The following is a 21,875-nucleotide window of genomic DNA, read 5'->3' as shown; positions in this document are numbered from 1 at the left end:
AAAAAGGTCTCATGATTTTGGGGGGCCTGACTCCAAATTTGTAAATGGTTTGTGTTGGTAATACTTTAAGTGCCTTATGTGCCTACTGAACATGCTTGAGATTACCTTTCTTTGCCCATTGTCCTTCACCCTCCCCGCCTTTTTAATTTGTGATCTGGGTAAGTGAGTGGATGTGCAATGGGCTTTAGACTTATCTTCCCAAAGACTGTCAGGTGCCGAAACTTACTTGAAACCATATCATATTTCAAGTATCAGAGGGGTAGCCGTGTTAGTCTGGATCTGTAAAAAGCAACAGAGAGTCCTGTGGCTCCTTATCCAATACATCTGTTCGTCTATAAGGTGCCACAGGACTCTTTGTTGCTTTTTACATATCATATTTGTGCATAACAAATTTCCTGCTGCATACTGGTTTCAGATGTGACTACATCCCTGTGCAAATTACTTTCAGTTCGATATCAAAATCAATCTGAGAAAAATCCTGTGTTGCTTCCTGTACAGCATATTCATGCTCTTCATCCTCTGCTTTTTAAAAGTGCTTCAGATTTTAGAATTTGTTCTGTCTGGTTGCTTAAATTAAACATTATGATTGAACTGCACTACGCTGTATGTATATTACAATGATCCTAGAGTTTTCTCTTAATCACAGTTTTTGCCCATTAAAAGTAATAAAAAAACCACATGTGCCAGCCACATACTTGTTCTCACCCTAACTTATCCCTTAAAGAGTTTTATAAGTTAATACATTGAAAAGAAAATACAAATGTTGTTATAAATTTGTAGCACATTTGCTGGTTCCTTACCTCAAACTTTTTCTTGGTAGTGGCTTATTTTAGATTTTGATACAGTTGTATTCAAACACACTTGGAATACTTCAATTATACATTTCAGGGCAGGAAACATGAATTTAATTTGTTGTGCTGTATAAATTTAATTGAAAACAGATATAGACTAACTTTCACGCTTACTTCTCCCAGGGACTGCTCCAAATGCTCTAAGACAGCCATATCTCTGGTTGACAATACTTTTGTCAGTTGCAATTTGTTTGCTTCCTGTTGTTGCACTAAGATTTTTGTCAATGACAATTTGGCCTTCAGAAAGTGATAAAGTAAGTAGAAAAATTTGGTTAATTTGAACTGTATTTAGTTATATAAGTCAATAATATTCTTAATGTTCAGAAAATAAGTTAATTGGTAGTGACTTTTTGCCAAAAGCTATGAATGGGCAACAGGGGATGGATCACTTGATGATTATCTGTTCTGTTCATTCCCTCTGGGGCACCTGGCATTGGTCACTGTCAGAAGACAGGATACTGGGCTAGATGGACCTTTGATCTGACCCAGTATGGCCGTTCTTATGTTCTATAAAGAGAATTTCATTAGGACTGTGCATCTGGTTTCCTCATGAGCCTGAATATACCCTACAATGGCAACTTAGGGGTTCTCTGAAAGCCTAACCAAACTGGCAGTTTGGGAACCTTGCTAGAGACTGGTGCCCTGTTGCTTTGCCACCGCAATGGAGCAGGGAGAGTCAGTGCCTTGAGATGGTCTTCTCAATACTCTCCTGCTAAGCCTTCTCCCAGTCTGCTTCTGCCTCTTTGTCTGATCTGCTGTTTTCCTCAGTAAGTGCTGGTCCACATGTATCTCCTTCTGCCACCTCTACCTCACCTGCTGACATTTCTCTCTTTTCCTTTCTTTAACTTCTTATTCTCTCCTTCCTCTTCTCTTTGTTCTGTGGGGTAGAAGAGTGAAGATCTCCTTCCCTCCCAAACAGTATGCCCCTTTTCTCCATATCTCTCAATGGTGGGGAGTGACTGAAAGAAAAGAGACCCCCCCCCAGACTGACAGTGTGGTGAGTCAGTAGGGAAAGTGGAAGATCAGACAATGGGCATGCGCCAAGAAAGCTGCACCAAGAAGGAGATAAAGCCCTATCACAGCAATGAAGTCCATAGTGCAAATGGCTCTGTTTGAGGGGCTTGATTTTTGGTATCTCAGCTGGCTCTCTCAAGCCAGAGAGTTGAGCAATTCCAGATTGCTTCAGGTTTAACAGATAAAGCACAAAAATACCTGGTACCATTTGCGGTGGGTGATGCTGCTGAAGACATCCATGTACCTCACCCCCTCACTGATGAGGAAAAGAGAGACTACACAAAAGTGAAAGAGGCTTTTGTTGGCCATTTCGTAGACAGACAGATATTACATATGAAAGGGCCAAATTTAATAGGAGGTTCCAGGAACAAAGAGAAACAGCTGTGATTTTCATTACTGTATTTCATAGACATGCTGAACATTGCAAATACAAAGCATTAAAAGAATAACAAATAGGAGACAGGATAGTTGTTGGCATAAAATAATTCAGTTTATCAGCACAGCTTCAGTAGATCCAAATGTCACACTAGCAAAAGTGAGAATGCAAGAAACCATAAAGAAACAGCAATATAATTTATATGCTAGCAGCATATGGGAGACTGCATCAGACAATATTGATACAGTAAAGAGGAAAGACATAAATTAGAAAATAAGAACAGGGCACAACTAGAGAGTGGGAGAGCAAAGAATCTTAATAGGAGGGAAACTTGGAAAAGTTGTGGAAGATGCAGCAAGACACATGCCACAGCCGTCAACAATGTCCAGCCAAAGAGACAATGTAGGAGATGCCAGAAAATGGGACTTCCCGCAATAGCATGCAGGTCACCGGGAGTCGTGGACACAATCTAAGAGGGAGTGTTATCAGACAAGCCCGTACTTTTAGAAGCTATATTCTCTATTCTATTGAGAACACCTTGGTACACAAGCATGCATCAAAATAGATTAAACCTTTAATTTAAAACTGATACTGGGGCAGCAATCACTGCAATTCAATACATAAATAAAAATCATAAGCAATCCCGGAACAGAGATCTGCAAAGATCAAATAAGATTCTACATGGAGCTAGGAACAATACATTGGATGTTTGTGGCCAGTTCCTTGGAAACCTGGAGAAAGGACAGAAAAGTCTTCCACAAATAATATATGTAATACAAAGACTGACAGCTCCCTCAACTGGGTTGCCAGCAATACAAGGACTACACCTAATAGAAAAACTGGAATGCACCAATGGCAAAAAGCAAGTGCAGGGGATGAGCAAAACAATCCATATGGTGGCCCAGTCTGAGTAGCCAAATTCAGACCTCAGCAGAGGGTTGCAAGGTATGTAACAAGTAAGAACAATCACTAGAACCATTACTGTCTACAAAGTTACCTAACAGACGTTTGCAGCGGGTAGCAGCAGATTTTTTTTTCTTCTGGAAAGGTCATGCGTACATTATTGTAGTCTATTACTTCTCCAGATATATTGACTTGATTATACTTACACAGATTTCCTCAGCACAGGTCATACAGAAACGGAAGTCAATATTTACAAGACAACATTCTGAAACATAGGGTTACCATCCATCCGTATTTCCCCGGACATGTTCGGCTTTTGCATCTCTAAATAGCCGTCAGGGAGGAATTGGTAACAAGGTTAAAATGTCCGGGGGGGTTTTCTCCCTCACCTCCCTCCCTCCCTTCCATGCAGAGTGCGGCTGCTGATTGGGCGGCCGGGCCGATTTGAGCCGCTCCCATTGGCCTCCAGCAGCCAGAGCCCTCCCCTGCTCCCCCCTCCCTCTGTCTGCAGCCCTGTGTAACACACAAACCGACCCACCGGGCAGCGTGTTTTGCCTACACGTGGAGCCAGAATGGTAAGGGGAGTCCGGGGAGGGGGGCAGCCAGGGAGCAGTGGAGTGTTGGATGGGTCCCCGGCCTCCACCTGCCAGCCCCCCTCCGCGCGTCCCCCCCATGGATCCCCCCCCGCCTGCCTCTCCCTTGCCTGCTTGTACTGCCAGAGCCAGCAGCACCTGCTGTCTGCTGCCCCTGGGTCCTAGCGTCCCCCATCCCACTAATGGGAAGACAGGCTGCCCTTACCCTGCCCTTCCACCCTAGCCCTGAGCCTCTCCAACGCCCCAAACCCCTCATCCCCAGCCCTCATCCCCCCACACCCTAATCCTCTGCTCCATCCCTGAGCCCCCTCCTGCATCATGAACCCCTCATCCTCAGACCCACAGCCCTCACCCCTGCATCCCCTCCTATCCCCAAACTCCCTCCCCCCTTCCCACACACCCTCTCCTGCCCTCAAACTCCCTCCCAAAGCCTGCACCCCCTCCCTTTGCACCGCCTCCCACCCCCAAACTCCATCCCAGAGCCTGCACCCCTCACCCCCTCCTGCACACCCACCCCCTGCCCCAGCCCGGAGCCTGCACCCAGCACCCAAACTCTATCCCAGAGCCTGCACCCTAATCCCCAGCCCAGGACTTGCACCCCAGACCTCCTCCCCCCACCCAACCCCCCCCTCCCAGAGTCTTAGGCAGGTGGGGGAGGGTGGGTTCTGGGCACCACCAAAATTTCTACAACCCTGCTACCCATGCGAGTGGATAAGGGTCGGGGCAGTCAGGGGACAGGTAGGGCCCTAGGGGAGCAGTTAGGGTGGGGGGTTCTCAGCAGAGGGCAGTCAGGGGACAAGAAGCAAGGGGGGTTGGGGTTCTGAGGGGGGCAGTCAGAGGGTGGGAAGTGGGAGGGAGTGGATGGGGATGGGGCAGGGGCAGGGTTCCCCCCCCCCAGTGTCCCCTTTTTTGATTGTGGAAATATGGTAACCCTATGAAACATTCCTAGCCTTTGCATAGGATTTGGATTTTGCACATTGTAATAGTAGTCCACACTATACCCTGAGCAGCGGGGAGGTGGAGAGAGCATTTCAGATTTAAAAAGACTTCCGCAAAAATCAGTGGACCCATATAAAGCACCACGGGCATATCGGTCAGCACCGCTTGTGTCTGGACTATTTCCAGTAGAACTTCTAATGGGAAGATATCTACCTGTGGCTCCGATACAGCTTAAACTGAAGTGGGCATACCTGAAGGAATTTAGAAAATGGGATGCTGAAATAAAAATTTGGCAGCAACAATACTTCAATGTTCAGCACAGAACAAAAGCACTCTCTGAACTGAGACCAGGGAACACAGTGTGGCCCAGAAGTTGCCAGAGTTTCAGAATTACTCTGAACTTGGCAGAAACTCTCAAATGTTACCTAATGGCAACTCCAAAAGGACTTCTCCAGGGGTCACTGAGGGGATCTGGGACCTGTCAGGAACTGAGCCCCCTCCACAGGGAAACTCAACAGAAATGAGGACACTGTCTGAAGACTGGTCAGACCCCCTCAAAGACTTGATCTTTAAAATACTGCTCAGGACTACGTAAATGCAATTCATAAGGGGACATACTAGTGTAAATAGTTTTAAGGAATTTGAAGTTTATTTGTGTGTGTGTGTGTGTGTGTGTGTATACACACACACACATACACACACACGGTGGCCAAACCGTGGCTTACGAGCAGCATGCGGCTCTTTTTTACAATTAAAGTGCGGCTCACGGAGCCCCCCCTACAGTCTCCAGCCTCTCCTCCATTCTCCACCTACCAGACTGGGGGGGAGCTTGGGGCTTCTGCCCTGCAGCAGTGTAGTGGGGCTTCGGGCTTCTCCCCAGCGGAGATGGGGGTCTTGGGGCTTCAGTCTTGTGGGGTGCACCTGCCGGAGATCATGGCTTCAGCAGGAGAGGGGCTGAATCCCCAGCAGGCACACCCCATGGGGCTGAAGCCCTCAGACCCCCTCCCCACAGGGCAGAAGCCCCTAGCCCCACCACCCTGCTTCAAAGCAGAAGCCCCACTCTGACTGGCACGCCATGACTCTCGGACTTCTGAAGATTGTCGTAAGTGGCTCAGAGGGTCAGTAAGTTTGGCCACCCCTGGTATATACGTTGGTTGATCATTTAAGTTTTAATCTTTTATTAGAAAGAAAATAGGATGTGAAGTAGCCAGAGAGTTCCTGGTCTTCAACAGTTACGAGAGAGGACCAGGATGTGTTGCAGTGGGGAGCTTAATAAATGTGGGAACTTCTTGGTCAGGGAGTTTTCTAGTTGCTGCTTAAAGCATGACTTTGTGTCTGTCCTCACACTAAAGTGATGATACCCATATCTGATCTAAGGAAGCCTATTCTAGCATCCCCATCACATCCAGAGCCAGCAGAATGAGGTGCGGGCAGTTTCCAGGCAAACTAAATACTTTCTGGTAATTGGGCTGGTTGGGAGTGATGGGATGCGTGTGTGTGTGTGAGAGAGGGGGGGGAAGGGGGTTTGAGAATCTTCATTGTTAACATTGGATTGTCTGCAGAATTTTATATATACTTTTATTTAATCATGATCTTAAGTATTTTAGTGCTGAGCCCATAGGTCCGAAACTTTCTAAATAATCCTTATCTGAATACCAGTGCCTTGACATTCTGCTATGGCCAGACCCATGTCTGGCCACAACTGTTAAAACAGGCTTTCATATATTTGTCTTCCCTATACTTAGCCACTGCTGTGTCCAGATTGCAAACCGAATACAAAAACCCTCCCAGGCTCACTTTGGATAAAAAAACTCTGCCATTTTTGGCTTCAGACTATATTATAGTTTTGTTTGTATTTACCACTTTAAGTTTGTGGCAAGAGGCAGCAGTGGTTTCTTTTTGGGTTTGTGTTTGTTTGTTTGTACCTAGAACTGGCAAGAAAGCCCCACGTGGAATAACGGTTGTGATTATTAAAATCCTATTGTCTTTTAGATTTTATTTTTAAAGCTATTGCCACCTGTAAACAAGAAAATAAGCTTAGATACAAATATCATTTTTTTCATTTTGTTTACTACACAACATGCCCACTCTAGTTTGGAATGCCTTAAGAAGTTAATAAAACATGCAAAATAAAATAATTTAAAAACCCTTTTTTTTTAACATATGCTTCTGGTTTTAATTCAGGTAAATTTTAACAAGAAAATAACTTTTATAAAACTTGTAACACTTTAAAGTTACCATCACGTTGTTCCCAAGATGTTAAGTACAAATGAGCACCTATTTTCCCTCTAAATTAACCTGTTACAAATTTTCCTTTCATAAAGATTCAGAAGAACCGTAAGAAATACAAGGCTGAAGAACAGTGGAAGCGAAGGCAGAGCACTTTTCGTCGAGGGATATCAAGCCGTCGTTCTGCTTATGCTTTCTCACATCAACGGGGATATGCTGATCTTATTGCTTCTGGACGTAACATACGTAAAAAACGAGCACCTTTAGATGCTGTGCTACGCCACAAGGTGGCCGAAGGTAGACAAGTTGGTGAAGCCAGCTGATAATTGTCTAAGATTTAAGTTCTAGAAGACAGGCTTTTTAGGAAAATGATTGCACAAAGAATGTTTATTTTTTATGGAAGACTCAGGATTTTTTTAAAAACCAGATGACATGAGGCTATGAAGACTTCACAAATTTCTTACAAAACTGCTTGGCTTGGGACTATTGAAAAATAGAAGAACCAAGAGGTGTTTTTTTGTTTTGTTTTTTAAATAAATCCTAATCCTTGTGCAAATATAATGTGAAACTGAAGGATATATAAAATTCTAGGGTCTAAAAACCCAGAGTTTTAATTTTTTAAATGATGCTTGGAACTGCTAAATTTTATCCCTTTTTTAAAAATTAGAATCATGAAATAAAATTGCAGCACACATTTCATACCTTACTTTAAAGATGAACAGCTGAGAAGCAATCAAACTGTATGTGCCACTTTGTTAAACAATTTTATTTATACAATGGTAAAGGTGAATTAGTTTAATATTTTTTTTCCTTTGGGGGAGCCATGCCATCTGACCTTTCATACAATTAAATTAGGCTCCATGGTGGTATGTTGTAGTCACTCACATACTTGGAACAGATTAACACATTTTAGTGAAAATACAATCACAGTTGTAGGTGTGGTTACAGTCCATTCCTGTTTACTAAATGTTTGTCTATTGCACTTTTTTCACTCTTACGGTTCCATCACTGGCTTGGTTTATTCTTTAAATAACTTCTCTGTGTCTCAGGAGGAGAGTAATCTGGATTTTTCAAAACACTTTCCCTGAAATATTTGTGTGTCTACTTTCTTGTACAGTATTTTATGAAGTTATTTGGTTATTGGAAAACTGCCTTTTGAATTGACAGATGTGATTGTTCATTTCAGTTGAGTTTCATAATGCAATACACATTGTAAGACTAGATAAGGAAGAATAGTCCACTTTTAAGTTGAACATACTTCATTTGGTAATTGTTCAACAGTGTCCTCTAATTGGGGGCGGGCGGGGGCGGGATGTAAGTCTCTCCGATTTTTTGTTTTTGGTTTTTTTGTACATATTACACACTCTCTCTCTCACTCACTCACTCGCTCACCTAGTTTCCTCAACTTTAGGATGTATAAATGTTTCACCTTTTTTTAATATAATACTGTCTTACACCGGCATTAATAACTGTTCTAATGTTTTTTAATAGGGCATAAACCCAATGTGTACAGTTAATCTTTTAGATGTAGGCAAAGAAGTGTACATTTCATAATTTTAATGGAGCAAATGCAAGAAAGTTTACAGTTTTTTCTTTTAATAAGTAAATGGATGGGAGCAGTATAGTGAATTTTAAAGAAAAGGAAGTGTATAATTTCAGTTTCTCTCATTGAGAGATGTGGGAATGGTCGACAATACAAGTGTCAGTCTTCTAAATTGGGTGCAATATTAATTTTAATATGCAAACTGATATGGATATATTCCATTTACATGTAAGTGAGGCTTAATATGTAACATATTTTGTTTATAGATAATAAATACTTTCATAAAATGTCTTAAATTTTTAATCTTTTGACCAATGTGGAAAACAGTGGTTTTTACCATTTTTATGTTTTATTTGAATGATTATTAAACAATTCTGCGTAAATGAGGTTGATGCTACTTGATGCTTGTAAATCAGTCTGAATTATTGGATTGAGGAGTTGCCTGTGTAATAATATACAAACAAAATATTTGTTAACTGTTGGGAGAAAACATCTGAGATATTTCTTGGCCTATCAAAGGTTGAAAGTCAACCAGCTAGCCACCTAGAGGTTCAAAATGCCTCTTAAGAAAAGATAGCACTGATCAAAAGAGAGGAAAGATGTTATGTTTTGGGCTTGGCAATTGGTAGCACAGAATTGAATAGAACATTTTTAAAAGATTGTATTTATTTCAGAGTGCAGTTTACACTTACTTATGTATCTCTGTTACATTTCAGTCTTCATCTGAATTCTTTAAGCCAGCGGTTCTCAAGTGGGGGTCCGCAGGGCCCCACCGCTGAAACCCGGTGCCCTGAGCCCCGGCAGCACCATCTCCCCTCCCACCCCCCATGGGGCTGAAGTGGGCAGCAGTGCAGGGCTTCAGCCTGACACCCCATCCCACCTCTGCGGGGCTGAAGCTGGGAGCAGCGCAGGGCTGAAACCCTGAGCTCCCCCGCCCCTGAAGCCGGGGCTGAAACCCCGACGTGGGCAGAAACCTTGAGTCCATGGGCAGAGTTGAGGGGGCACAAGGTTGTTGCCCCCCCCCAAACTGCAGTGCCAGAGTGGGGCAGTCCTGGGGGCAGCTCCACCCCACTGCCTCCTCCTCTCCCGCAGCGCCCGCCCTCTAGCCAGGTTCTAGGCGGGAAGCCAGAGCCAGGCAGTGTGGTGCCGCCATAGGGCAGGCAGCCATGGCATTCCCTCAACCGCCTGCTAGTGCTCGGTGTCGTGGCTGCTTCTCAGCTTCCAGCCCCCTTTGTCTGCTCACGCAGCTGGTCAGAGCTGGGCCCAGCAGAGCCCTCAGGGAGCAGCCACTGGCACACAGCTCCAGACAGGTAGGTGACCTGCTGAGGTGAGTCACGGGGTGGAGGTGGCGCTCTCTTCTTGGACCCCGCTGTTCATAGCTGGATACAGCCCTGCTGGCCCTTGCCCGCCCCTCCCTCCCCCCCAAATAGAAGTCAAACTACACCTATGCCCCAGGGTTCCCATCCCTGGCCTGGAGCCCCGAGTCCTGTCCCTGCCCCGCTGGGCTCTGGCCTGGAGTTGTTCTAGCATGTTGAGGCGGGGCTCAGAAAGAAAAAGGTTTAGAACCCCTGCTTTAAGCCATACTGGCTTGGGCTGTGATTTTGTCTGATCTCACACACTTGGCAGTGTCAGCCTAGAGAGAGACCTCCATGGAAACACAAGCTGTTGCAGGAAGTGGTGCGAATTTCATCGGATGACATTCTTTCAAGTCATTGAACACATCACTTAATATGGTACTAAGACTACTTTTGCTGGAATTACTGTCTTTCAGATGAGGCTTAGTCCCTGTTCATTTAAAAAACCCATGGTACTGACGAGTAACAATTTGGTCAAGTACACTCTGCCTCCCTGAATTCTCCTGGAAGCTTCAGTTGGGTACAGTATTCACAGCATGCCCTGAGTGGTTGTGTACAGTTGCCATGTACTGTGTGATGCCTCTTGTAAACCACCTTTGAGGGGTGCAATGCAGTGGTGGGTTCATGGATTCCGGTGTCATACAGTTGGACAAGTCCTCTGGGATTGTGTAGAACAGTGGTTCCCAAACTGGGGTTCGTGAACCCCTGGGGGGTTGCGAAATGTTACAGGGGGTTCTCGGGGGGGGGGGGGGAACTCCCTAATGGCAGACAGAGCTATCCCTAGGGACCCCAGGCAGCACAGGGCCAGCAGCCCGAAGCCCCAAGAGCTAAGCAGATCAAAGCAAGCATTTCTATCACACTGAGGAGATTTAAACTTCAAGATTCCTTATAAGAAATGGAAAGGGAGGTGGATATTTTTTGCTGTTTTTAAAATTAAATAGGCAGCTAGTATTGTTTTTAAAATTATTATGAAGAACAAGTTTAAGCTTTGTTGTAAAGCGCGTTGTTTGCCTGGACTGCTCAAGACCTGAATGCTTGTGTAGGAGGAACTCTTTGAGTTGTCTTCTTAAATACCTTCATGCTGTTTCACATCTGATACTCATTGATGAAACATAGGAGCCTTGTCTTATAACAGGCTTATTCAAAGTGATACAAGCTACGAAAGTGAGATCTTGGAAGAGTGTTGCCATTTTCATAATGTAATACAAATTCTGTAATGATAAATAATAAATAATAATTAATAGTGTGTAATAAGCATGTCATAAAAACACATTTTATATTTTCAAGATCACTGCTTTTATAATTTATACTCAGGTAAAGGAGAAAATCCCTGGAAATACTCATTTTTAGGAGGGGGTTCGCGAGACTTGACATTTTATTGAAAGGGGTTCACAAGTTGTAGAACTGGTGTAGAAGAACTCAATACTGTCTTGATGACAGCCTGATATATCAGTTCCCTGATGGGACTCCATAAACTGCTATCCTCTGCCCCCCTGAACCTCATATTATTCTCACAGGTCACCATAGTATGTAAATTGTCTGCAACAGATGACATGGGAAGGCAGATGGGTAGAGTGCTGATGACAGTCTTGTGCTGAATCAGATTAACAGGGATACAAAGAATCTTTAAAATCTCGTGGCTGTGCTGAAGACTCTTTCTTCACCACCACCTTGCTTAGCTGAACTGTTTAAACCGGGTAACAACTTGGTAAATTAGAACTGTTTGCATCCATCGCGGCTTAACGATTGCTCACTCTAAAATACTCTCAACATTTTTGCAGAAAAGACTGTTCGGATCTGAACTGTCTGTAGCTGTGGGGGACTTTTTTTTTTTTTTAAGCTAGCAATGTTTGCTGAGTGGCTGGGCAGTGTGTGCACTACAATTTATTCATTGAAAACTAGAAGAGAGTTACGGAGGCCACTTTATTGGAGGCTTGTCAGTGCTTCTGTGAAGAAAGGCTAGATGTCAGACTCTAAGTGCCTGTACTAAGGCTTTTTTTTTTTTTTTTAACTTCCCATTGTTAGCACTGGTTAATCTCCAGCCACCTTAGCACCTTTAGGAGCCCTCATGAGACAGTCTGTTTCCACTGTCATCTTGCTGCTCTCAAACTAGTTGAATTGGCATAGTGCATAAAACACCAGTGTCATCCAGCAAAGCCTCTCAAAGTTTGCTGATCTGGATGGAGCTGAAACAGTTGGCAATAGTGAGAATGATTAATTGTCTAGTGTAAACAGGCCTTAGAAAAGCAATTATTAGATCTCTGTTCAAGAAACATCCTCAGCTATTGCCCTGTCTGAAATCCCTCACTTCTAAGAATGACGGTTGATAAGACCGCAGCCAAGCAAGTCTAGAAATATTTGCCTTCCTCTGGCCTCCTTCAGCCCTATCAGATTTTAGGCTTGAACCATCTGAATTGTTACAGATCTTCTGGTCAAGGATGTAGTCTCCATTTTGACTCATACTGTTGACCATGGTGATGTTTTATGCACCTATGGCCTTTTATCAGTATCAATAGATGGAATTTCTTTGAGTGTCTTTCTCCCTTCCTTACTGAGAAACTGTACAGCATTGGCTTGTCAAAGTGCTTTTTTTACTACACGAATTCTTTCACGTTAACGATTGGTAGCCACGTGACATTTGGTCACTTCAGATTTTAAAGGGGTATGATACTCCTGTATTCTATATTGCATATAGAAAAACTCTAGCGATAAAACTCTATTGACTTCAGTAGGGCCAGGATTTCACCACATGTTTAATAGTGCTGTGGGTAAAGAATTGGCATGAGCGAAGACTTATTCTAGGGTAGAGTTCCTCTCACTTCTGGTAGACCCTGTTTCTCCCATGTAATTTTTATAATCTTTGTTCAAGAAGGAAAGAGACGATGCATCTACCACAGAACTGTGCTGAGTGGTTTATTTTGGCACACATTTTCCAAACTGGTCTGAATCTGTCTAGCAGAATTTAGAGATTAGATTTACAGGTAAAATATGTATGTATTCTTCACAAGCAGTTTCTCTTATAAATTTTGCTAGCAAGCATTTACTTGTATTTGTTGTAAGTCAGCTGTTTGATTTGGTGATTCATTATTACTGTGATTCATTAGTGTGACTAAATATGCTATGACAGCCATATTATCTTTTGTCAGAGGGGGGGAGGGCCAATAAACGCCAAGATTTTCCTGCCCTGTCTTCTCAAGTCCCCAGCAAACTATCTTTATGAACAAGAAGAATCACACACTACTACCAATGGAGTATGTACCAATTATGGCATATTATTAATTTGCAGTAGAACCTACCATGTGCACAGCACTTTCCAGACTCTTAAGGCCATTCCCTGTTCTGAGGATCTCACAACCTAATGAGAGAGGTCATACATTTACAGGGATAACGGTCAAAGGAATCTAATGCATGGAGTTGAAGCAGTCTGCTAAAGACAGAGTTGACAAGGTCAAGCACCATATTGCAGGGATGAAAAGACTCTAGTGAAGCTATTTTAAATGACTGTTCAAAAGACAAAATTATTGTTACATTGGAGTGGTCTCTTATGTCGGGAGGTTGCTTAACAAAGATAGTAGCACAGGTTTCATGGCACATCTGTCTGATGGAATTTCATCAAGATAACTTCCTTGTTCTGCAGCCTCTACATTTATGGGCATGCTTGAGTGCAACATACCCATCAACATGCAAAGTCTAGGTGGATTTTAATCTTGGACAGAAATATCGAATTCAGAAGGAGCTTGTTCAGTCAATTTATTACCTGTAAACCTAAACCTGGGTATCTTTTGAGACAAAGGCAGAAAGCATGCCAAGGAATGTTCATTTGGATCATCTTGTGTAATAATAATAATTAAAAAAAAGGCAAAAAACCCTTTTTAAAAAAATAAATAGCTTAGACAAAACTGACTCAGCTGAGGCTTCTAAATAAAGAAATGTTTAATAAATAAGAACATACAAAGAGGGGGATTTTGCAGAGCCATGAATTCTCCTCCCCACCCCCTTGCAATTTTAAAATGGGTCCCGAGAGCCCTAGAGAAAGAAGCCCAAGCTAACCAGGAGGGCTCTGATGAGTCCTCCCTCCCAGGGAACATGGGATCCAGTGGGGGAGGATTTTGAGACACACCTCTCAAAAGGGCTTCAAGCCCTGAGGAGGGCAAGCTGTAAAAGGCCCCAGCAAAGCTTCTATGCTTCCAAATCATGCAAAAAGGTTAAATCTAAAAAGCACAAAAATTTTCCAGGAGAGATGAGTCCTCTGACGACGACTCCTCCACTGAGGAAGGCAAGCTTATCTGGCTCTGAAACCTGCGCAGGATCCTGAATGGAACAAGCCTGAGAAGGACAAGCATATTAACAAGCATGACCTCAGGATCTATGAGACAAGGTGGGTGAGGTAATATCTTTTATTGGACCAACTTCTGTTGGTGAGAGAGACAAACTTTCGAGCTAAACAGGGTTCTTCCTCAGGTGTGGGAACGGTACTCAGAGTGTCACAGCTAAATATAAGTTCTAGTATAGTTAGCATGTATTCTAAGCGACCATTCAAGGTGAAGTGGCCCATTAGCACCCCTAGACAAAAAGTGTGTGTGTGTTGTGTTGTGTTAGTGGGTTGTTGTAGTAAGCCATAAATCCAGTGTCTTTATTAAAGCCATGATTTTTACTGGTTTAGTAAAAACTGCTTAGGCTGGGAATGGTAAATATTGTTTAGTTGCTGGAAATAACCACTTTTGGTATAGATCCAAAGACTGCTATTCTGATTGGCCAATGTTTTGTTTCACATCAAAATTCCCTGCGGTGATAAATGGAAAGATTTTGCATCCTATACCCATTTTTGTAATGTGGCTGGATTCAGATTACGGGAGGATGCTTTAAAAGCAGTACCCACGTTTGGACATTCTATTCTTCCCTTAAACCTGAATCTTAACAGCCAGGAACAGGAAATTCAGGAGTTAACTAGCCCCTGCTGGTGGAAATAAGTGGGATTACATCCATGGTGAAGACTGATAATTAACAAAGCTTTTAATGACAATGTAATTGTGGTAATGATCATTTTAATTCTGCACTGTCAAGTTTTAGTGGTACAAAATGTTGCAAAATTGTAGACGTATTTTTAAAATGCTTAATGTAGTAAATCCCACATAGTCAGGTTTTAAGGTGGAGAATGTAGGATAAGTATAAAATTAAAGAATTAAAGTTAGCTTAAGTTTAGTTAAGGAAATATATATGTGTTGTAAAGAAAGGCCTGACTAGCAAGTAGAAGGAAGGCCTTGAAAATAATAAGTGATAAGGACAGAAATAAAAAAACAGGAAGGATGTCTGATTCAAAGAATAACTAACAAAGTAAGGGGAAGTTTCTAAAAGGAAAGCCTCTGATCAATAGGGGTGACTGCAGATGAAGAGAATCTGTCTTAAAATGAGCCAACAGGGCCCTTAGTGTTTGGTAATTTCCCATATCAAACATTCCAACAAATAGTATCTAGGGGACGGACGGACAGACGGACGCACACAAAAAGAGCCCAGATCAAGGCAGCAGTTTCAAAATGATTATTTCCGGTGGCTAAAACTTTACAAATAAAATGTACCACCTTAAAAAAATGAATGTAATAAGTATACAGAACAATTAAAAGTTGAAAAAACACAAACAACCCCCAACCCCTTCCAAAACCCCCCCAAATTAAACGGAAAAAAATCCTGAAAGGTCAGGGGAAAAACAATATTACTTTTCTGCATAAATCTAAAGTAGAAAGCAGCCTTCCTCCAAGGACTGTATTTAGGAAGTACAGTTTTGCAAGCTAAGTGTACTAAATTTAAAAAATAAAAGCAAAAAACATAAGTTTAGAACTGCCACAAAAAATTGGCTAAAAGTGTCAGTTAATTTTTAATTTAATTTTTAAAAATTGAGGAGTTGAAAAAGCTTTTGCACAAATTAACACTGCAAAATATGAAGAAAATTGAACAGTTGGGAGGGAGTTGTAAAAATGTTTTAAAAAATGAATGTTAAAGAGGAGAATGCTTGGTTTAATAATAAAACATAGTTATGGCAGTATAACTCAGTGCAGTCATGCCCAGTGAAACCCTTAGTAATAAAACAAATTATGCAAAGGGGAGCTCAGATGGTGACAACTACCACCACGATATGCTTTGCTTTTTTTTTTTTTTTTTTTTTCCTCCCCTGAAAAGCCTTTACAGCCATTCGGAAGGAAATGAGCTCTTCCCAGAAAATGTGTCTGTAAATAATAAATTGTGCTAACTGCTGCAGGCAGCGTGACAATCTGGTTTAAATTATTAAACTATAAATAATTTAATCAAAATCTCTAAAAAAGACATGGGGATTTCTAGATGGTATAACTACTTCCAATACGTGTAAAAATGTAACCATGATAGAATTAAAAAATGAAGAGCAATTTTATTATATAGTTCTAATATTTTTAGTAATATTTATTTTATATTAAAGTGAAATAGAATTTTTGATGGGATTTTAATGGTTGGCAGTTTTGTTCTGATTTTGAATTATTTAAAGTAGTTTAATTATTTACAGTTAATAATTTGTTAAAACAGAATTTGGATGGCACATTTGAATAGTATTTCAGTGACTGGGGTTCACTTACATTTAATGATTTATTTTTTTGGTTGTGTGTGGGTTTTTTTGCTCTTAAAGCACTCAGCTATTTAAAAAAGAAAACCAAACCTACAGTCCTTTTTTGAGCCCTTATAGGATTTTAGTTCACATTTTTGTAACCCCTTTTACTGTATACGCTACATGTTTTATAGGAATGCATACTTCTGTATAGTTTAATTTTTACTTTTTACATTATATTATTACATTAGGTGCTGTACAAACAGAACAAAGAGACAGTCTCACTAGTTATTCCCCTTGTCCCTGCCCCAAAGACCTTATGCTCATAAATTATTTTCTAGTGTATGAAATTACAGATTGAGTTCCCAGTAATAATTTCCATCTAGAAATTATGCATATTAGGATATCATTCTTTTCAGGTTCTCATTCTTGAAGAATAAGCACAAGACAGGTGGATACTCAAACAAGGATTGGCGGGGGGGAGGGGGTTAGATTTCAATTTTACTTTAGCTCACAAGCCCCCTTGCACAAATGACATGCTGAGGTTTTCTTTGCTAGAGAAATAACTTGTGTTTAGCTGATTATTTTCTCTAGAATGACTCTCAATACACATATGCCTAAAGACAAAACTTCCTCAATTGTGTCTTGGGTTGTGCTAGGTACCTTTTGGCTGACCTTAATGCTAACCTTGACTCGGGCTGAATTGTGTCAGCTTCTTGTGTTACTGCCCATGGGCATGGAGTTCACCACCTATGGCTCATAGTGGCTGGAAGCACTCAGGTGAGCTGTGAACTGCTTTCCTGGTGACCAACTCCTCTGGGCAGGTGACCAGTGAACTATTCCTGGTTCATCCATTCTAGACCTATAAATAGCTGATCCATCTATAACAGATCTAGAACTAAACTCAACAAACATCTGGAGGGCGTCCTCTGAGTGGGTTGTCAGCTAATCAGCAGCCAGTGTGAAGGTACTATGTTTGCCTTTTGGACAGAGACAGCAGCATTGCAGGACCTCAGCTCTCCTAGGAGAAACTAAAAGGTGTACAAGACAATTTCAGAGGGAGTTGTGGAGTTAGGTACTCACCAAACCAGTGACCAATGCTTGGAGAAAATGAAGGGTCCAAAAAGGGGGCTAACAAAGGCCAAAGGCTATAATCACTACTTAAGTGTCCATCTCCTCACAGAATGGGTTGTATTATGAAAGACTGTCCCATCACAAGGCCTCAATAGCTAATAGATGCTGACATAGTGATATTACTGAGGGACAAATTGTTGCATCTGAGAACCATGGGCCCAGGCCAGTGCCTCTAAGACCAGAGTCTCCAATATACTGGGGTCTGAAAAATGTTATTGCCTTTCTGAGTCTCATCTTCAACTGGTTAGTTTGTTGTCAGTAGTGTCTAATGTATTATCTTTTGTGTCCCAATTGCTGGAACTATTGATCCTTCTGTGTTATACATAGGACCTTACCAAATTCACGACCATGAAAAACACGTCACAGACCATGAAATCTGGTCTCCCCCTGTGAAATCAGGTCTTTTGTGTGCTTTTCCCCTATACTATACAGATTTCATGGGAGAGAGCAATATTTCTCTAATTGGGTGTTCTGACCCAAAAGGGAGTTGCAGGGGGGCTCAAAGTTATTTTAGGGGGGTCGCAGTATTGCCACGCTTACTTCTGCTCTGCCTTCAGAGATGGGCAGCCGGAGAGCTGAGGCTGTTGGCCGGGCGCCCAGTTCTGAAGGCAGTGCTCTGCCAGCAGCAGCGCAGAAGTAAGGGTAGCGTTACCCTAAGATAGGGCCCTAGTTGTATATTTTAGTGGTACTATAGATTCATAGATTCTAGGACTGGAAGGGACCTCGAGAGGTCATCGAGTCCAGTCCCCTGCCCTCATGACAGGACCAAATACTGTCTAGACCATCCCTGATAGACATTTATCTAACCTACTCTTAAATATCTCCAGAGATGGAGATTCCACAACCTCCCTAGGCAATTTATTCCAGGGTTTAACCACCCTGACAGTTATGAACTTTATCCTAATGTCCAACCTAAACCTCCCTTGCTGCAGTTTAAGCCCATTGCTTCTCGTTCTATCCTTAGAGGCTAAGGTGATCAAGTTTTCTCCCTCCTCCTTATGACACCCTTTTAGATACCTGAAAACTGCTATCATGTCCCCTCTGTCTTCTCTTTTCCAAACTAAACAAACCCAATTCTTTCAGCCTTCCTTCATAGGTCATGTTCTCAAGACCTTTAATCATTCTTGTTGCTCTTCTCTGGACCCTCTCCAATTTCTCCACATCTTTCTTGAAATGCGGTGCCCAGAACTGGACACAATACTCCAGTTGAGGCCTAATGGATGAGGCCTAGAATGGATGTGACAACTTAGTAAGAAACTAAGAAACTAAGATTCAAATTCTGTTCCTAGCATGGACTATTTAGAAAAGCTGGATGAACACAAGTCCCATGGGGCTGGAGGCGCTGCATCCGAGGGTGCTAAAGGAATTAGCGGATGTGATTGCAGAGCCATTGATCATTATCTTTGAACACTCATGGCGATCAAGGGAGGTCCCGGATGACTGGAAAAAGGCTAATGTAGTGCCCATCTTTAAAAAAGGGAAGGAGGAGGATCCGGGGAACTACAGGCCAGTCAACCTCACCTCAGTCCCTGGAAAAATCATGGAGCAGGTCCTCAAGGAATCAATTCTGATGCACTTAGAGGAGAGGAAAGTGATCAGGAACAGTCAGCATGGATTCACCAAAGGCAAATCATGCCTGACTAACCTAATTGCCTTCTATGATGAGATAACTGGCTCTGTGGATGAGGGGAAAGTAGTGGACATGTTATTCCTTGACTTTTGATATGGTCTCCCACGGTATTCTTGCCAGCAAGTTAAAGAAGTATGGGCTGGATGAATGGACTATAAGGTGGATAGAAAGCTGGCTAGATCATCGGGCTCAACGGGTAGTGATCAATGGCTCCACATCTAGTTGGCAGCCGGTATCAAGCGGAGTGCCCCAAGGGTCAGTCCGGGGGCCGGTTTTGTTTAATACCTTCATTAATGATCTGGAGGATGGTGTGGACTGCACCCTCAGCAAGTTTGCAGATGACACTAAACTGGGAGGAGTGGTAGATACGCTGGAGGGTAGGGATAGGCTACAGAGGGACCTAGACAAATCAGAGGATTGGGCCAAAAGAAATCTGATTAGGTTCAACAAGGACAAGTGAAGAGTCCTGCACTTAGTACGGAAGAATCCCATGCACTGCTATAGACGAGGGACCGAGTGTCTAGGCAGCAGTTCTGCAGAAAAGGACCTAGGGGTTACAGTGGATGAGAAGCTGGATGTGTGTCAACAGTGTGCCCTTGTTGCCAAGAAGGCTAACAGCATTTTGTGCTGTATAAGTAGGGGCATTGCCAGCAGATCGAGGGACATGATCATTCCCCTCTATTCAGCATTGGTGAGGCCTTATCTGGAATACTGTGTCCAATTTTGGGCCCCAAACTACAAGGAGGATGTGGGAAAATTTTGGAAAGAGTCCAGTGGAGGGCAACAAAAATGACTAGGGGGCTGGGGCACATGATTTACGAGGAGAGGCTGAGGGTACTGGGATTGTTTAGTCTGCAGAAGAGAAGAATGAGGGGGGATTTGACAGCTGCTTTCAACTACCTGAAAGGGGGTTCCAAAGAGGATGGATCTAGACTGTTCTCAGTGGTACCAGATGACAGAACAAGGAGTAATGGTCTCAAGTTGCAGTGGGGGAGGTTTAGGTTGGATATTAGGAAAAACTTTTTCACTAGGAGGGTGGTGAAGCACTGGAATGGGTTACCTAGGGAGGTGGTGGACTCTCCTTCCTTAGAGGTTTTTAAGGTCAGGCTTGACGAAGCCCTGGTTGGGATGATTTTGTTAGGGATTGGTCCTGCTTTGAGCAGGGGGTTGGACTAGATGACCTCCTGAGGTCCCTTCCAACCCTGATATTCTATGATTCTATAATAATGTCTATTATGGAGTAGTACTCTGATTACCTCCAACATCTGCAACCTGTTCATCTGACTTCTTGTATCTTAGTATGTATTGGTGCACGGGATGATGCAAGGTCAGTGCCTGATCCTGATCTTATTGAAGTCACTCTAAATCCATTCAGAAACTGAAACTGGTGAAGAATGCAGGATCCTGCTTTATTAAATAGAATGTATAGTTGTGAGCACAACTCAAAATGGCTCCATAACGTGCACCAGTTTTTTTTATATATTCTAAGTTCCATAGTCATGGGAATTAATTTGTTTGATCCTGTAAACACTTACTATTTAAATCCCTCCTCCAGCCTCACTTCTTCCCCTATGCCCTGACTATTTGAATCCATCAGTACTATTCACTATCTGAATAAGGAGGGTGGTATTTGGCATATGCAGTGTGCATCTCTGACCAAATATGTAAACTCTAGTCAGGGATGGGAAATGTTTTGTGTTGTACCACTTGATCATTTTGAGATGGTAAATATAATAACAGTATTAATATACTCTACCCTAAAATGACTTGTTTTCTCTGCTGCAGCATGTACCTCAGTTTGTAATAAATTTTCAATACCATACACGTGGTCGGCAATGCAGTTCTTTAGTTGCTCTGCAGTGCAGTGTCTGGCTTACATGCACCCAGCATGGGACGATGGGCTTCTTATGCAGCATGACTGTAATAAACATTTCATGGCAAAAATGAGAAGTTACAGCTCAGCATAAAATTAAAAACCACAAGCAGGGTTGCAATATTAAGATTAAAACAATTAAAATATAATCGGAACCAGGAAAGTACCAGCAGAGGTGAATGTACAAAGGCTTCTATGATTATTTAAACGTTTATCAACCTCTTTGGAAACAAGATTTTTATTATTTCCTCATTAAGCCATTTTGTCATGTGCAATTATTTATTACGGGTAGGATACTAACACTATACAGCATCTGTATTGGTAGAACAACCCAGCAATCAGTGCTATTCCCAACCCTTCGGGGAGTAGATGGGTCTGGATTACTTTAAGGGTCACCCATCTCCTTTCCTCACCACTTTCAGCAGCGGTGGCTGGGGCTCCCCCGTGCCAAGGTGCGCTCTCTCTCCCCGACAAGCGCGGCTGGTGGGAACAGGGCCCGGCCCAGCTCCTGTACCAAGCCGGTGTCTGGGCGCTGCTAGGGTTCACATTCAGCGCGCCCCCAGCCCGGCTGCAACCCCCCTGGGCTGCCCAACACTCCCACCCGTGGGCCCAGCCGTGTCCGGTTTTGCACGTGGCCACATTTCCAGCAGCTTAAGCAACGCGCCTCCCGGAACCCAACTGGTCCCTGCACTGCTGAGGCCGGCCCGGGCTCACCTGCGAGGAGGAGACTCTGCCGGCACCGGGGGTGGGGCTGCCCCGCTCCCTGCTGGCCGCTTGCGAGCGACCAATCCCGCCGCGGCGCCCCCTGACCCTACCGGGGCCAGCCCCGCCGCCGGGCCAATGAGCTCCCCGCGCCGGGGCGGG

The 21,875-nt window shown here is 43.0% G+C and overlaps 1 protein-coding gene across 1 annotated transcript in view; it reads left to right on the top strand.

The window, feature by feature from the left end:
- ATP8B1 (ATPase phospholipid transporting 8B1) overlaps nucleotides 1-8,138 on the top strand; it is a 130,623-nt gene extending 122,485 nt beyond the window's left edge. Inside the window, exons 27-28 of the mRNA XM_026649254.2 lie at nucleotides 975-1,105; nucleotides 7,001-8,138. Coding sequence (XP_026505039.1) covers nucleotides 975-1,105; nucleotides 7,001-7,228 — 359 coding nt within the window. The 3' untranslated portion in view covers nucleotides 7,229-8,138. The remainder of the gene's footprint in view (nucleotides 1-974; nucleotides 1,106-7,000) is intronic.
- The last annotated feature ends 13,737 nt before the right edge of the window (nucleotides 8,139-21,875 follow it).

This window comes from Terrapene carolina, unplaced genomic scaffold (assembly GCF_002925995.2).
Source record: "Terrapene carolina triunguis isolate 2854851 unplaced genomic scaffold, T_m_triunguis-2.0 Scaffold69, whole genome shotgun sequence".
Lineage (NCBI taxonomy): Eukaryota > Metazoa > Chordata > Testudines > Emydidae > Terrapene > Terrapene triunguis.
The sequence above is the reverse complement of the archived record's forward strand: the minus strand, read 5'-3'. Positions and strand labels throughout refer to the sequence as shown.